At 39.5% G+C, this 17700-nt stretch overlaps 1 protein-coding gene across 4 annotated transcripts in view; it reads right to left on the bottom strand.

Moving 5' to 3' along the window:
• ASTN1 (astrotactin 1) overlaps window positions 1-17700 on the bottom strand; it is a 316888-nt gene that overhangs the window by 79583 nt on the left and 219605 nt on the right. For all 4 annotated transcript variants that reach the window (XM_075287093.1, XM_075287091.1, XM_075287092.1 and 1 more), the window contains exon 5: window positions 14446-14616. In XM_075287093.1, coding sequence (XP_075143194.1) covers window positions 14446-14616 — 171 coding nt within the window. The remainder of the gene's footprint in view (window positions 1-14445; window positions 14617-17700) is intronic.

A 17700-nucleotide genomic window follows, 5' to 3' on the forward strand; every position in this document is an offset into this window, starting at 1 on the left:
GCAATGACCGTCTTTATGAGTCATAAACTTGGAGACCACTTTGGACAACGTGCATATGATTCTCGCCCTTATTAGTATCTGGATCAGAGGCTGTACGAATTACGGTAGGTGTTATCTATGTTTCAGAGAGACTGATAACATAATAATGTGATAATGATATAATGGTGTAAAGAATAGTTCCTGCAATTATTACACTCCTAATTTAACTCAAGGTGCCAAAACTTCACTACGGAACATCTCAAAGCTATTACAACTAATAAGAAAAAAATTATTCCCTTATCCTCTAATAGCGTTTTACTGTACCTACTTATTCTTTTATTACCTTTGCATTTTCTACATTTAAGAAGCGGATTATCTTTGTGGATAGTTTTGTACGACCCCCCTACGACTTTTACTTACTCCTTTTAATCCTTTTCATTGTTTTTATCATTTTTTTATTTCTTTATAGAGTAATGTACAGTCATGCAGAAAAATTTGGAGCAGAATATTTGGCAGAAATCAGATTTCTGACCTAAATGTAGTTTGACCTGCCACTAGGGTTGAGCCGATCTCGAGATTTCAGGATCGTTTTTAAAATACAATTTTCGATCATTTTCCAGCCAATCCTGATCATGAAATTTGCTCGATCGCCAATCGGAATCCGATCTTTTCAGATCCTGATCGCTCAACCCTATTGGCCAGTAGCCAAGCATTGTGGGAAATAACGTGAGACCTCAATCCCACCAAAAAAGGAATTCCGATCGCGATCGTGAAATTTACTCGATCGCCGATCGGAATCCGATCTTTTCCGATCCCGATTGCTCAACCCTACCTGCCACAAATTTTATAGACTGTTACAATCTGTTTGTGGCCACCGACTACAATTTTTACGTAAATTTTATTTTGCACAGTTTTTATACAAATTTTGCACAAATATTGGTGGAGAATAGGATAGAGAATCTTATGAAATTTGCACAGAGTAAGCATTAATGGCAAATTTGATCTTTAAAGGGGTTGTTCACAATTTTATGATGAGCTATCCTTAAAATTGGCCATTAATATCAGATCTCCAGGGGTCCAACTTTTGCCACCTACTGCCGACCAGGGCCACATTGTAACAAAATTATACAGCTTTGTACATTGGGTAGTAAGGCGCTGAAAGCTCAGTCCTATTCTCTTGACAATGTATCAGTAGATACAATACTGGAGTCTAACCATTTTAGCTCAGGAAAAAGTTGCCTATATTGGACGCAATTGTGGGAATCTTTATGATTGAAAGGTATTAAAGTGGAGTCCAGTCTTGAGCTCCAAACAAGATGGAAGCCCTTACCTATAGGTGATGTTTACCTATTTATTTTTTAGGATTTGATTTTAGATTGCTCTGTGATCTGTGACTTCATCATAGCTACACTGCCAGTGGTAGTCTGGGGTAGTCTAAGACCCCCCCCCCTTTCTTATCATTGGTGCACTGTCCCTTCCTTTATATCTCCGCCTTCTCAGTTTGCCTACGATGCATATACATGAGTCTCAAAAGCTCACTAGAAAGACAATGTAGGGAGAACGGCTTGCCGCCCAGACGAGTGGGACATCACCCAAAATGTGGGACTGTCCCCTCAATCTGAGGGGGCCTTGTAACCATAGGGCTTGGTACCGTTGCACCTATGGTTAAAGTGGCCCTGTGAGTGAGCTTAAGTAAGAGGAAACCTGACAAGTCCCTTGGAGTATATGCCGATATTGCAGTTCAATTTTTTAATGGAATTTTTGCAAAATGCAGCGAATGAAGACCAATCAACATCGCAACTCGGGTTACTTTCAGTAACTATGATTGTCTCGTATATACATTTGTCCCAATGCCATTGCCCAGCGATTAGATTCCAATTGCCGTCCATAGATAGAAAATGCACAATTGAAACTCCTTAAGTAGAATTTTCATTTGCTGTAAAACTACGTGAAATGTGAGGACTAGTTCCAAAATCGCCCGGGCCCAATGCTGAGAACAGCAATGTTTAACTCATCAATTACAGCACTTAGATATAAGTGTTTGGTGACAGAAGGTTAATAACCCTTTTATAATAAGATATAGCTGTGGCATCGGGATAATTCTACCCCTCCACAATTCGTTCATTTACATTTAGAAAGCTAATGATGCTGCTTATTGCCAATTGATAGATGAGGCATGTAAAGGGGCAAGCAAACTATATACTACTAAAAGTATCAGGACACTAATAATGGAGACTCTCAGCACTCGCAGGTCAGTGACCTTCATGGGAAGTCAGTGGTAGAGGCCATGACTAGGGTCAAGGACTTGGTACTTGGATCCAATGACCTTTATCTTAACTTTCCAAAACATGAAGCATGACTATTTAAGGCTTAAAGGGGAACTCCATAGTTCCCCGCCTGCAATCTAGGTTCCTGATATCAGTACTGAGAATTCCTAGGCTCTTGCCTTAGGAGGTTTGCAAACCCCAACGGGGCTTTTTATACTAATAACCCATCCACAAGATCAATATCTGATCAGACATCCGTAAACCACACCGATCAGCTGTTTTGGCTGCCTTTGGGCACTGAACACTATTGCTTTGGATAGGTCCGGCTCTTATTCTAGTAATAGATTCATAGCTACCGTACCCTAATGCCACCACTTTAGGGTTAAAAGGGCTCTGCGCCTACTTAAATATAAGCAGATCTGCTTCCAGCCCCATTCACCACAGTAGATCCTAGTACCTAGAGGCAACCGGATGTGCTGATCAGTGCAGGGTCCAGGCGTCAGAACCCCACAGATCTAATACTGATAACCTAAAAAGAGATCAGTCCTCTACACAAATCTCCTTAGGCACTTCATATACCACCAAGAGCATCTCCTTAACTGTGTAATACTTCATTTTGTATAAGAAGGAATTGATCACTTGCTGCTGGATTACATTACAGATTACAGCTGATCAGTTGAGGATCCTGTTTACCCTTCCAACAACAACAAAATGTCCAAAACCTAGATGTGTTCCTCTCTTACTCAAATTTTGGTAAAGACTCAAATTTCCCATGATACAAATTTAACAGTATGTTGCAACATGCTAGCAAAACTCTGGGCTGCAATTCATGTGACAACCACTGGGTGGCCACAGAGAGACAAATATAGTATCGACATCTCCAGACAGAGTATCACAAAATATATATTTTTTAGAGCCACCACCACACATCTCAGGATATGTTGAACCAAGGGAACAGATAAGGAAGGACAGATCTGTTCTCATTAAAGTATTGCAGGTATGGATTGTATACCACTAGTGCCTTTAATATGTTAAAGAAGTTCTCCAATCTATCATGTTTACCACCTATGGAGTACATAGATATTCAGTTCTAAATTGGTGGGAGGCCCACGACTGGGATCTACAGAATGGGGGGCCCAAATCCCTTGTTCCCCAATGGAAGGTGATAAATGCTTCAGTCTGAAATATTACTTAAATCGAAGTATTAATATCCAGCCTTAAAAAACTTCAAGCCGCAAAACCCATTTACAGTATGTATACAATCTATACGATCTAGTAAATAGCAAATCTCTAGGCAGAATATTTACTCTACGTTCCAAAAAAATTGGTGCTATTCTTCTGATTTTAATCTCGGTGAAGAAAAAGATAGTGACATCTGCACTCCCTCTAAATTCAATAAAAGAAAGTTAAAAACATGGAGACCGCCCAGTGCATAGATACTCCCTGCTGAGACCAGACAGACAAAAGCAAAGTCCTCAGGCTCGACTTGTAGAATTCATAGTAAATTGAGCCTTAGGATTCTGCTCTAGTTTCCAGCTCTGTCTCAAATGGTATGTTACTATTCAGAGGAATACATCCCGCTAACTCTAGCCTGTTTTGTTAGGATTTCCATGCGCTGTTTTCTAATGTCCAAATAAAATATTTAAGTACATTGGACTCAAGTCAAAGCTGGCATTTATTACCTGTGCTGACCTCCCTGCTTGCCTGTGGATACTGGATTACAATACATATAGAGCTAGAAGCTGCTGGAATCTTTACAGTATGGCAGGAGATCGCTTCTCTGGCTTTGGAGGAGGTGGTGACCGCTCTACTGGTGGAATTATTTCATTATGGCCAAGCAAAGCTTTAGCGAAGACAATAGTATAGAATGGGACCCTCCCTCATCCACCACCACTTATAACAGAACCAGACATCTTAGGCTTCATCGGGCTCTCTGTAGAAGGACTTTACTCTATGTTGGTTTTAATATAAAGATGACGCAAACCTGGTGGACGCCATTCTAGTCTAAGGGGTCCACGGGTGACCTCATCTAACTGCTGTTTTAGTTGACAGATTCTCTGTCGTTTGGGTCGCCCACGGACCCAAACGATGAAGAACACTAGCCTTAACCAGTTTGGGACTGAAATATCGATGACCTATCCTTATATTACGTCATTGGGGTCCGACAAAAAGGATACCCACAGATGATATGATTGAATGAGTTTCCAAGAACATGCACTCTGGTGGCCTATCCTTAGGATAGACTGTTAAAAGTTGATTGGTTGGGGTCTAACGTGCAAGACACCCAGAACCTGCATTGCTCAGTTAGTCAAGGAGTGCTGTGATCTCTTCATTGAATGCCAAGCTTTACGCCGTACATACAGCACTGTACTTACAGCTCATCCCCATACACTTGAATGGGACCGAGGCGCTATCTTCCCATTTGACTGATGAATGTCTTGTCTTTGATACAGGGATGAAACTCGTAAGTGCCGTAGTGAGTGCTGGGGTCGGGCTCCTTGATCACACATAGATCATCAATATGTTTTCCAGAAAACCCCTTTAACACAATTTATAAGGTGTCTATTAGCAGACTAGTATCATCCATGGGCTGTGAGGAACGTCCCCCTGACAGTACAAGGCTATGGAATAGTGGACGTTCCTCCCAGCCCAACCCAGTGATGACGCTGAGCCTGACTTTCTGACAGTGGAGGGATGTCAGTGCCGAAATCAGCTTTCAAGTGCTATATAATACCGCCAATCTCCAAAGACATGATAGGTCCTCTTTAAGTTCATCCAAAAGGACAACTTTTGTGCCATGAGGGCTGATTCTTATGGGAGTGGCAATAGGCTCCAGACTACAGGTCCAACAAGTCCAGTTACATACTGGAGAAAGTCTTAAAGGGTGTTCACAATATTGATGTCCTATTGTTAGACTATTAATATCAGATTGGTAGGCTCCTTACTGTGGACACCTCAGCCATTCATATAAGGGACCCCAAACATACCTTATATTAGTCCATGAGCCTGCACATATCTACTTATTAGCAAACCCCAGAGCACCGCTTGCTCTACAATATAGGAGAGTTAATATCTATTGCTAGAATCATTTAATGTAGATTATCACTATATAGCAGAACAACTACGAGAGAATCCAGAAACATTGCAATATTTGTTTCTATAAATGTACGTAGAGCTGAGATATTGCTGTGGGAGACGGAAGACTATATCAACACTAAAGTAATTAAATAGCAAGAGATGTAAAAAGTTACTTCAAGCAATAGAATAGAAGAGATTGTATTGTAGAAAACTTTAATTTAACCTCCAGCTATGAGCAGACTTTGGGGTGCGGGCGGGGAGTCTATTCCAGATATTTTATATTATTTATATTTTATTTATTTATATTATCAGCTTCTCTCCTCTATCATATAACCCTATATATCACAGAGCTCAGCTTCTCTCCTCTATCATATAACCCTATATATCACAGAGCTCAGCTTCTCTCCTCTATCATATAACCTATATATCACAGAGCTCAGCTTCTCTCCTCTATCATATAACCCTATATATCACAGAGCTAAGCTTCTCTCCTCTATCATATAACCTATATATCACAGAGCTCAGCTTCTCTCCTCTATCATATAACCCTATATATCACAGAGCTAAGCTTCTCTCCTCTATCATATAATCCTATATATCACAGAGCTCAGCTTCTCTTCTCTGTCATATAACCCTATATATCACACAGCTCAGCTTCTCTCCTCCATCATATAACCTTATATATCACAGAGCTCAGCTTCTCTCCTCTATCACATAACCCTATATATCACAGAGCTCAGCTTCTCTCCTCTATCATATAACCTATATATCACAGAGCTCAGCTTCTCTCCTCTATCATATAACCCTATATATCACAGAGCTCAGCTTCTCTCCTCTATCATATAACCTATATATCAGAGAGCTCAGCTTCTCTCCTGTATCATATAACCCTATATATCACAGAGCTCAGCTTCCCTCCTCTATCATATAACCCTATATATCACAGAGCTCAGCTTCTCTCCTCTATCATATAACCCTATATATCACAGAGCTCAGCTTCTCTCCTCTATCATATAACCCTATATATCACAGAGCTCAGCTTCTCTCCTCTATCATATAACCCTATATATCACACAGCTCCGGTTCTCTCCTCTATCCTATAACCCTATATATCACAGAGCTCAGCTTCTCTCCTCTATCATATAACCCTATATATCACAGAGCTCAGCTTCTCTCCTCTATCATATAACCCTATATATCACAGAGCTCAGCTTCTCTCCTCTATCACATAACCCTATATATCACACAGCTCCGGTTCTCTCCTCTATCCTATAACCCTATATATCACAGAGCTCAGCTTCTCTCCTCTATCATATAACCCTATATATCACAGAGCTCAGCTTCTCTCCTCTATAATATAACCTATATATCACAGAGCTCAGCTTCTCTCCTCTATCATATAACCTATATATCACAGAGCTCAGCTTCTCTCCTGTATCATATAACCCTATATATCACAGAGCTCAGCTTCCCTCCTCTATCATATAACCTATATATCACAGAGCTCAGCTTCTCTCCCTCTATCATATAACCCTATATATCACAGAGCTCAGCTTCTCTCCTCTATCATATAACCCTATATATCACAGAGCTCAGCTTCTCTCCTCTATCATATAACCCTATATATCACACAGCTCCGGTTCTCTCCTCTATCCTATAACCCTATATATCACAGAGCTCAGCTTCTCTCCTCTATCATATAACCCTATATATCACAGAGCTAAGCTTCTCTCCTCTATCATATAACCTATATATCACAGAGCCAAGCTTCTCTCCTCTATCATATAACCCTATATATCACAGAGCTAAGCTTCTCTCCTCTATCATATAATCCTATATATCACAGAGCTCAGCTTCTCTTCTCTGTCATATAACCCTATATATCACACAGCTCAGCTTCTCTCCTCCATCATATAACCTTATATATCACAGAGCTCAGCTTCTCTCCTCTATCACATAACCCTATATATCACAGAGCTCAGCTTCTCTCCTCTATCATATAACCCTATATATCACAGAGCTCAGCTTCTCTCCTCTATCATATAACCTATATATCACAGAGCTCAGCTTCTCTCCTCTATCATATAACCTATATATCACAGAGCTCAGCTTCTCTCCTCTATCATATAACCTATATATCAGAGAGCTCAGCTTCTCTCCTCTATCATATAACCCTATATATCACAGAGCTCAGCTTCCCTCCTCTATCATATAACCCTATATATCACAGAGCTCAGCCTCTCTCCTCTATCATATAACCCTATATATCACAGAGCTCAGCTTCTCTCCTCTATCATATAACCCTATATATCACACAGCTCCGGTTCTCTCCTTTATCCTATAACCCTATATATCACAGAGCTCAGCTTCTCTCCTCTATCATATAACCCTATATATCACAGAGCTAAGCTTCTCTCCTCTATCATATAACCTATATATCACAGAGCTCAGCTTCTCTCCTCTATCATATAACCCTATATATCACAGAGCTAAGCTTCTCTCCTCTATCATATAATCCTATATATCACAGAGCTCAGCTTCTCTTCTCTGTCATATAACCCTATATATCACACAGCTCAGCTTCTCTCCTCCATCATATAACCTTATATATCACAGAGCTCAGCTTCTCTCCTCTATCACATAACCCTATATATCACAGAGCTCAGCTTCTCTCCTCTATCATATAACCTATATATCACAGAGCTCAGCTTCTCTCCTCTATCATATAACCCTATATATCACAGAGCTCAGCTTCTCTCCTCTATCATATAACCTATATATCAGAGAGCTCAGCTTCTCTCCTGTATCATATAACCCTATATATCACAGAGCTCAGCTTCCCTCCTCTATCATATAACCCTATATATCACAGAGCTCAGCTTCTCTCCTCTATCATATAACCCTATATATCACAGAGCTCAGCTTCTCTCCTCTATCATATAACCCTATATATCACAGAGCTCAGCTTCTCTCCTCTATCATATAACCCTATATATCACGCAGCTCCGGTTCTCTCCTCTATCCTATAACCCTATATATCACAGAGCTCAGCTTCTCTCCTCTATCATATAACCCTATATACCACAGAGCTCAGCTTCTCTCCTCTATCATATAACCCTATATATCACAGAGCTCAGCTTCTCTCCTCTATCACATAACCCTATATATCACACAGCTCCGGTTCTCTCCTCTATCCTATAACCCTATATATCACAGAGCTCAGCTTCTCTCCTCTATCATATAACCTATATATCACAGAGCTCAGCTTCTCTCCTCTATCATATAACCTATATATCACAGAGCTCAGCTTCTCTCCTGTATCATATAACCCTATATATCACAGAGCTCAGCTTCCCTCCTCTATCATATAACCTATATATCACAGAGCTCAGCTTCTCTCCCTCTGTCATATAACCCTATATATCACAGAGCTCAGCTTCTCTCCTCTATCATATAACCCTATATATCACAGAGCTCAGCTTCTCTCCTCTATCATATAACCCTATATATCACACAGCTCCGGTTCTCTCCTCTATCCTATAACCCTATATATCACAGAGCTCAGCTTCTCTCCTCTATCATATAACCCTATATATCACAGAGCTAAGCTTCTCTCCTCTATCATATAACCTATATATCACAGAGCCAAGCTTCTCTCCTCTATCATATAACCCTATATATCACAGAACTAAGCTTCTCTCCTCTATCATATAATCCTATATATCACAGAGCTCAGCTTCTCTTCTCTGTCATATAACCCTATATATCACACAGCTCATCTTCTCTCCTCCATCATATAACCTTATATATCACAGAGCTCAGCTTCTCTCCTCTATCACATAACCCTATATATCACAGAGCTCAGCTTCTCTCCTCTATCATATAACCCTATATATCACAGAGCTCAGCTTCTCTCCTCTATCATATAACCTATATATCACAGAGCTCAGCTTCTCTCCTCTATCATATAACCTATATATCACAGAGCTCAGCTTCTCTCCTCTATCATATAACCTATATATCAGAGAGCTCAGCTTCTCTCCTCTATCATATAACCCTATATATCACAGAGCTCAGCTTCCCTCCTCTATCATATAACCCTATATATCACAGAGCTCAGCTTCTCTCCTCTATCATATAACCCTATATATCACAGAGCTCAGCTTCTCTCCTCTATCATATAACCCTATATATCACAGAGCTCAGCTTCTCTCCTCTATCATATAACCCTATATATCACACAGCTCCGGTTCTCTCCTTTATCCTATAACCCTATATATCACAGAGCTCAGCTTCTCTCCTCTATCATATAACCCTATATATCACAGAGCTCAGCTTCTCTCCTCTATCATATAACCCTATATATCACAGAGCTCAGCTTCTCTCCTCTATCACATAACCCTATATATCACACAGCTCCGGTTCTCTCCTCTATCCTATAACCCTATATATCACAGAGCTCAGCTTCTCTCCTCTATCATATAACCCTATATATCACAGAGCTCAGCTTCTCTCCTCTATCATATAACCTATATATCACAGAGCTCAGCTTCTCTCCTCTATCATATAACCTATATATCAGAGAGCTCAGCTTCTCTCCTCTATCATATAACCCTATATATCACAGAGCTCAGCTTCTCTCCTCTATCATATAACCCTATATATCACACAGCTCCGGTTCTCTCCTCTATCCTATAACCCTATATATCACAGAGCTCAGCTTCTCTCCTCTATCATATAACCCTATATATCACAAAGCTCAGCTTCTCTCCTTTATCACCTTACATAGATTTTATAAGATTCAGATTTTCTTTCCCTGTTTTATTACATAAACCTATAACTGTATGGTATTTGCTCTTACTCTATTCAGTATGTATAAATCATATATTTAGGTTATGTTTGTTCTGAGTCCCAATACAACAATACACTCTCTTTATTTCCAACAGGCTTTTCCTTTTTGTTTTTATTTTTACTTGTAACAGGCAAACCAATTACAGGGCGCCAAGCTGGGATAATACCGGCCTCGCTCCCACCACCCTACTCAAGATATTCATTTAGTAGATTAACATTTATAAGGAGCTTTAAAAATAGAAAAAATACATCTCCCTCTCTACATATCAGATCAGACCGCCATTAATTATTTATTACAAGGGTACACCAGCTCATGTCATTGGTATCAGTAATACTGACAGGTGGGGAGAAGCCGCACTTACATATCACACTGGGACTTTGTTATGCTATTGTGTATATTATTTATCTATACTCATAGATTTGTAAGTGTTAGTGCTAAATAAGTCATCACCTTACTAGGTCTTGTGTAAAGATGAATATTTACCTAGTATTAGTGTGTGCTATTTATATAGGTAGTGTATGGCACAATTTATCTGGGCTCTATATACTATGTATCTGGATTATCTATGAGACAATAATGGAGTATAATGGAGTATGTTGGAGTATATTGGAGTATAATGGAGTATATTGGAGTATAATGGGGTATATTGGAGTATATTGGAGAATAATGGAGTACTTTGGAACATATTGCAGTATAATGGAGAGTATATTGGTGTATGTTGGTGAATATTGGAGTATAATGGAGTATATTGGAGTATAATGCAGTATATTGGAGTATATTGGAGTATAATGGAGTAGTATATTGCAGTATAATGGAAAGTATATTGGTGTATGTTGGTGAATATTGGAGTATAGTGGAGTATGATGCAGTATTTTGGAGTATATTGGAGTATAATGGAGTATATTGGAGTATAATGAAGTATATTGGAGTATAATGGAGTATATTGGAGTATAATGGAGTATATTGGGATATAATGGCGTATAATGGAGTATATCAGAGTATAATGTAGTACATTAGAGTGGTATGGAGTATATTGGAGTATAATGGAGTGTCATGCAGTATATTGGTGTATGTTGGTGTATATTGGTGTACATTAGAGCATAATGGAGTATATTGGAGTATATTGGAGTATATTGAAGTATATTAGAGTATACTGGAGTATATTGAAATATAATGGAGTATATTGGATTATAATGGAGTGTCATGGAGTATATTGGTGTATATTAGAGCATAATGGAGTATATTGGAGTATACTGGAGTATATTGAAGTATATTGGAGTATAATGGCGTATATTGGAGTATATTGAAGTATAACAGAGTCTAACAGTCTAACAGAGCTCTGACGGTCTAGGTTTGGACACGCTGGACTGCAATCCATTGTATGGCTCTAGCTTATTCCCATCTCCATATTGAAATAATAATATACATTCCTCCATTTCTGAGAAATCTCAAAATACTCTTATACAAGGACAAGTACAACTAAAGTTCTGTGTCTGTTTTCAACTGAAAGGAAACTCTACAGCCTTTTAACACTATACATCACATACAGCTCCTATATACATTAACATTATTATACATCTATATATTATAGGCATATAATCTGATGGAAGATTTTCTCCTTGGAATTCTTCCCAATGACATGTGCAATAGATTCTCTTGGATACAGACTCTCTTATGAATAGGATACATAGGGATATCATTATGCGGGCGCTCATAAGGTAATGGACACTTCTGTTTCTACTGTAAAAGACGTAATAGGGTAAAGGTCTCCTTCTAAAATTTCGTATTAATGTATATACATATATATGGTATAAACAAGAATATTGTGCTGTGAGTCACAGAAGGACTGACGCAAATACCGGATACAAAACACAAGAGACTCATCACAAACAAGTTAATGTATGCATGACATACATAGCCCTCCATTAGTCAGAGGAAGTAACCTTGTAGCCTATAGTCACGAGAAGAGAGGGATTATCAGCAAGGCCGGGTTACTTTGAGACATCATTGATAGACGTGGACCATTATTCTTTTCTGCATTTTAAAGATGGCTCCTTAGACTTCCTGCACATGGCTGAGACATGTGCTCACATTCTTAATGGAGGCATGCAAAGTCCCTGCAGCGCCTTACTATGTACTATAGTACTATATGTACTATAGTATGGCATATGCTTCACTATTGTGCCTTGTATGGTGCCATGATGTGGCATTATTCTTCCTTAATGCATCATCTGATAGAATGTGGCACAATTTGTATTGTTGGATTCCAAAGAAATGTAGAATGGTATTATAGAAGTCTATGGAGACAATATGGAAGTCAATGGAGATTGTATGGAGCAGTCAGGCTTCATGTGAATGACTGAGTGAAAGTTTTAAGTTGTGACTCTGGTCGCCATTTTAAAAATTGCATTAAAGAAGATCAGTTTGACCTTTCTTGACTTATCTATTTCAGTAAATACTTGAATTCCATGGGAATAATAATTCTGGAGCATCTTCTACCGAAATGTTACTTTGTGATGTTCCTCTGTTATTCCTCATGAAAATATTTGAAACTGACAACTGGATGTTATCAGTTGTATCCATGTCTCTACAGTTGATGCAGAAACACAGCACTTGAATAAGGGGATTGGTAACACCAAGTTGTCAATATATTTTTAAAGGGGTTATCCAGTATATAATACTGACATGCTATCCTTGGTGCTGCTCACGTCCTGTACAATTTGAAGGCATGCCCCATAGACGTTTGCTTGTTGGACACCTGCACAATCTAAAGATAGGCCATCAATATTATAAACTGGAGAACCCCTTTAAATAATCAAGAGGAATATCAGAGAAAGATGCAGAAAGATGCTCCAGAATTGTCATTTTATGGGCGATATAAGTACAATAGACATGTCAGGAGTAGAGAGAAGTCTACTTTGTGGGGTGTATGGGGTTGAGCCAATCTTGAGATTTCAGGATCGATTTTAAAAGCCGATTTCTGATCATTTTCCAGCCGATCCCGATCGTGAAATTTGCTTGATTGCCAGTCGGGATCTGATCTTTCCCGATCCCAATCGCTCAACCCTAACTGTATATTATATATACAGTAGGGTTGAGCCGATCTTGAGATTTCAGGATCGATTTTAAAATCCGATTTTTGATCATTTTCCAGCCGATCCCGATCGTGAAATTTGTTTTATTGATCAAATCTTACCCGATCCCGATCACTCAACCCTAGTGGTGTAGTAATGGTACAGTTTTGTACCACTTCACTAATGCTAGAAGTACATGAAATCTGCCCATATACAATATATATATACGGCTTAGCAATCACATGATAATGACTCAATCTATTTATCCATCAATGGCCCAGAGGTCTACAGAATAAAATCCCATAGGGATCAATGATCCCTATCTAGTTCAACACAGATGTGTCCCTCCTTACCTTTATCTCTTGGCTGGAGATGTGTGTGACGAGATGATCAGCTTTTCAAGACAACATAATTCTTTTTTTTTTTTTTTTAATGTAGATTGTGAGCCCCATATAGGGATCACAACGTACTTTTTTTTTTTTCCTATCAGTATGTCTTTGTAGAATAGGAGGAAATCCAAGCAACATACAAACTCCTTGCAGATGTTGTTCCTGGCGGGATTTGAAGCCAGTACTCTAGTGCTGCAAGGCTGCAGTGCTAACCACTGAGCCACCGCGTTGCCCCCTTCAAGGCAACATAATTCTGTGATATTGTGTCACAAAGTGATAAGCTATGCATCTATGCATTGCAACAGGTCAATAGTGGATTGAAGTTGCTTCATGAAAAATTGGAGCTAAGGGAGGACACATCTGTATTCGGAGGGATGGATTTCGCTTCTCTAGGTGGAAATGAAGTGAACAATTTTCGGCTCTCTAGGTGGAAATGAATCGTACACTTATACTTTGGCTCAGACAGTTATACTCATGATAGTACTAACAAAGGGACACAAAATAGGTTGAAATAAACGCTGTTTATTAATGCAACCTGATGCACAAGAACAGGTAGGCGGCCACTTAGAAAATGGCGTATACTCTTATCGCGTATACTGTGAAGACATCTACACATACAAAGCACTATATATATATATATGAATCATATGGAAATACACACAGTAAGGACTGTAACAAATATGTCTTACACTCACACAGATTTTCTCCTGCGCTAACGCAACATATGTGGTGAAATTAATTAGCAAAAACAGGCATTTACGCAATGCGAGAAATACACCCACGCAGACTCTCTCACACGCGGGCACCTCGCGACTTGCTGTTGATTCGTTTATGGCTGGAAGCACCATGTGACAGCAGGGTAGTGGGCTGGTTGTTGGGGTCCCCTGGATTGTTCGAGATCATGCTTTCCTTATACTTGCTCATCAGAGACATCTTGGCGTTATCACCCCCCGAAGACGCAGAATTCAAAGCAAAGACTGAAAGAGAAGGACAAAGAGAAATAAAGAAATTAGCATATTACAAGTTCAGACTAAGAGGCTCACACAGGTGTGTACACCGACTCAAGGACATCCGAAATACGACATAATATATGGCTACGGCACCGCAACGCATGCAGGTAAATTCAATTGTGTTCCAAGAGACTGTCAGCCCAGCAGGTAGTAATTGTAGCGACCTAACAGGAATGTCTAATCAGATATGCAAAAGTAACGCTAATGAAAGAAGGTGTGGAAGGCGTCAGGAACCCGAGACGTGAGTGCACAACCAAAATTTGTTAGGGGAATCTCACGTTTCAGAAAATGAGTTTATTACAAATTGTATCAAGGCTATGAATAAAGGAACGGTAAAAATGTAGAGCCCATCCCGGAAATAAAATCAGCAAATACCTAAGACCTTCACTTGTCCTCTCCTGTCAAGTCACTATGTGCAGGATCCTTAGAGGTCCTCGGGGGAGTTACCCTCGAGAAGCCCTATAAGATGATTTGCCTAGTTATAGTATAATGGCATCCTTGTCTCTTCCGCCTTTCAGGACTCTGGGAAAGGTGAATAACAGATTATCCATATGGGAGACTGTCACCCAGAATTGCAGAAGTGCGTATAACTAAATTGTATTTTAATAGGAGGATGTAGCCGAGATATATTTTTTTCTTTTAGGGGAGTATACTATGTAAATACTATGGGAACTATTTAATGAGGAGCTGACACAACCCCTGACTACTCTGTTTTGGTAAATATTTGACAACTAGTAATTTCCAGTAGGGGGTGTCCCTGCACACTGTCCATTGGTGCTGCCAGTACAGAGACATACAGTAATCCTGGAACAAAGGGAATGGAAGCAAATGACCATTTAGATCTACTATTCTACGAGGAATAATAGAAGAATAGAACAACAGCAACACAGATGTTCCAGAATTTCCATTTCATGGGGGATACAAGTACTGTGTTTAATAAAAAAAAGACATGAAGTGATGAAAGTGTTAACTTCGGGCGGGCGTCGGCTCACACTATTTAAAGGGAAGTCCCTGCCCAATAGGGACGTGGCCATGACCTCACCGCTCATGCTCAATAGGGAAGAAATGGCACTTAGCTTGTGAGCGGCTCCAAAAAGTCTGAGCATGCTCAAACTGGACTTACACTCCAGACACCTCACTACCCGAGGCCAAGGGCAAGAGTTAGATTGACCCGCAGGTGGCGCTGTGCGCTGAGAGAGAACCCTGCAGGACCCAATCCTAAAACACGTTCTCTTTAAAAAGATAGATGATAGAGAATAACTAGATAGCTAGCTAGCTAGCTAGATAGCTAGATAGATAGATAAATGATAGAAAGATAGATAAATGATAGATAGATAGATAGATAGATATATGATTGATAGATAGATAGATAGATAGATAGATATGGATGGATAGATAGATAGATAGATAGATAGATAGATAGATAGATAGATAGATAGATAGATAGATAGGAAGATAGATAGATTATAGATAGAAAGATAATCGATAAATAGATAGATATGAATAGATAGATAGATGATAGATAGATAGATAGATAGATATGAATAGATAGATAGATATGAGATAGATATATGGATAGATAGATAGATAGATAGATAGATAGATAGATAGATAGATAGATAGATAATAGATAGATAACTAGATATACATATAAGATTATTATTACCATCACTGCCCCAGTTACCAGCCAGAAATGCTACTTTGTAAGAATATAATACAGGAGACTTCAGATTATGTATCCTGCAATTTGTCTACTATTCTGCAAATATCCTATGGACATTATAGCAAACAATGGCTGCCATACTACAGATGGTACTGAGTTCTTTGTTGCCTGGCACATTATTATGGGAATACACGGAGTGGTGATGATACCAATAATGATACTAATTCTACCAATAACACTTAATAATGGCGTCTTTGCAGGGATTCTTATATTTGATGGAAGATCCTTCACGTGGACGGCTATTGGTAATGGCTTGTTATGTCATAAATACTTGATATCTCTAGTCTAGCCCGATGCAGCGAGGCCTCATTTGTAAATTGGCGGAATGGATGTATGAAAATTGTATTAGATCGAAAGAAAACAGGTAAAGATGTTAAAAAAAAGTTAGCGAGTCTTTTGTGAGAGTTGTGAGTTGTGCGCTGTGATAAATGGCCATGGAGACAATGGAGCGGCTGCTCAAGGTTACATTGCTGTTGTGGAAAGTAATTCCCTTTGCACTGTCTTGTCATTTAGATCTTGACAGAAGTGAAGAATCTAGAAGACGCGGAATGCAAAAGAGAAGGTGAGCAGCATCTGTCCTCTCGTCTGCGCCTAATGACTACAATAACGCCAGGCTTTATCAGTCTGATATCACAGAGGGGGCGGCCTAATGGTGTAGTTTACCTGACAATGAGCGCCGTATACACTCATTTCTATGTGTGCACGGAAATGAAGACGATTCCAGACAGCATAAAATACATCATACTGGAAATCAAGTACAAAGACGACTTTATCACTGAGTATTAAGACTGACGTAGAGTCATTTACTAAGACTTCAGAGAGCGGCTCAGTCAGTAATAAAAAATACACAAAGATATAAGCCCTTGGGTTGTCCTTAAACCCTTGGTGACCAGGCTTGGAAAGGTCTTCAAGTGGTTTTCCTGACCTCAAATCTTGACCTACAGGATAGGATATGGCTATGGGATTTGTGGGGGCTCGATAACTTGCGGTTGCATTGCCACTGCAAATACTCACCAACCACTGGACCCATTTCTGACGCCTGGAGGATACCAGAACAGCTGATCTATGAGGGTTACGTCTATCGGACCACCACAGATCAACTCTTTAGTAGAGATGAGCGAGTAGTACTCGATCGAGTAGGTATTCGAAATACTCATACTCGATCGAGTACCACTCGCTATTCGAATGGAAAAGTTCGATGCAGAACCAGCATTGATTGGCCGAATGCTATACAGTCGGCCAATCAACGCTGGTTCTTCTCCTACCTTTAGAAGTCTTCTCCGTGCAGCTTCCCCGCGGCGTCTTCCGGCTCTGAATTCACTCTGCCA

Source organism: Leptodactylus fuscus, chromosome 9 (assembly GCF_031893055.1).
Source record: "Leptodactylus fuscus isolate aLepFus1 chromosome 9, aLepFus1.hap2, whole genome shotgun sequence".
Lineage (NCBI taxonomy): Eukaryota > Metazoa > Chordata > Amphibia > Anura > Leptodactylidae > Leptodactylus > Leptodactylus fuscus.